At 35.2% G+C, this 548-nt stretch overlaps 1 protein-coding gene across 1 annotated transcript in view; it reads right to left on the bottom strand.

The window, feature by feature from the left end:
- Positions 1–160: 160 nt before the first annotated feature.
- The window catches only part of LOC119588202 (basic salivary proline-rich protein 2-like), a gene marked incomplete at its 5' end in the record, with an annotated part of 878 nt that continues 490 nt past the window's right edge, over positions 161–548 (bottom strand). Inside the window, 1 exon segment of the mRNA XM_037936903.1 lies at positions 161–310. Within this exon segment, the coding sequence (XP_037792831.1) occupies positions 161–310 (150 nt within the window).

The raw sequence follows: 548 nt of genomic DNA on the forward strand, positions 1-548 counted from the left end.
AGTATTTCTTTACTGCCGTTACACCTTATATTTATTTTAAGAAATAAACTAAATATCCGTGAACCTCTGTTTTTTCCACTTTATTTAACAATGCTGATGACACTTACATACGCACGTCATAACACAATTCTCAACTAACAACATCATTTGCAGTTAATGACTAGAGTGCCAGCCTTAAACTAGAATTATCTTGGGCCTGTGAATTATCTTGGAATGTTTTCTTGGAATGATCTTGGAATATTCTTGTTGACTGGGAGATGGAGATGAGGTGTTCCGCCCCCCTCGTCATCCCTTTAATTCCTGGTCGTTTCTGGGAATTTTTATTATATCAGTTTTTGCTCTGTTCGTTTGTTTTGTTTTCTCGTTTAATGATACATACTACTGGATTATGTACACGTCCATGGAATATTCATAATATAAATACAGCTGTATATAAATAAAACGTCTGCTATTCTACGAGAGTTGTGTTTAGCTATTCTAGTAACGGTCTACCTTTGTACATATGGGTACATAAAGTTGTTTTTTATACATATGGTGAGAGGCGCTCG

The sequence above is a fragment of the Penaeus monodon genome, chromosome 23 (assembly GCF_015228065.2).
Source record: "Penaeus monodon isolate SGIC_2016 chromosome 23, NSTDA_Pmon_1, whole genome shotgun sequence".
In the NCBI taxonomy this organism is placed as follows: Eukaryota; Metazoa; Arthropoda; class Malacostraca; order Decapoda; family Penaeidae; genus Penaeus; species Penaeus monodon.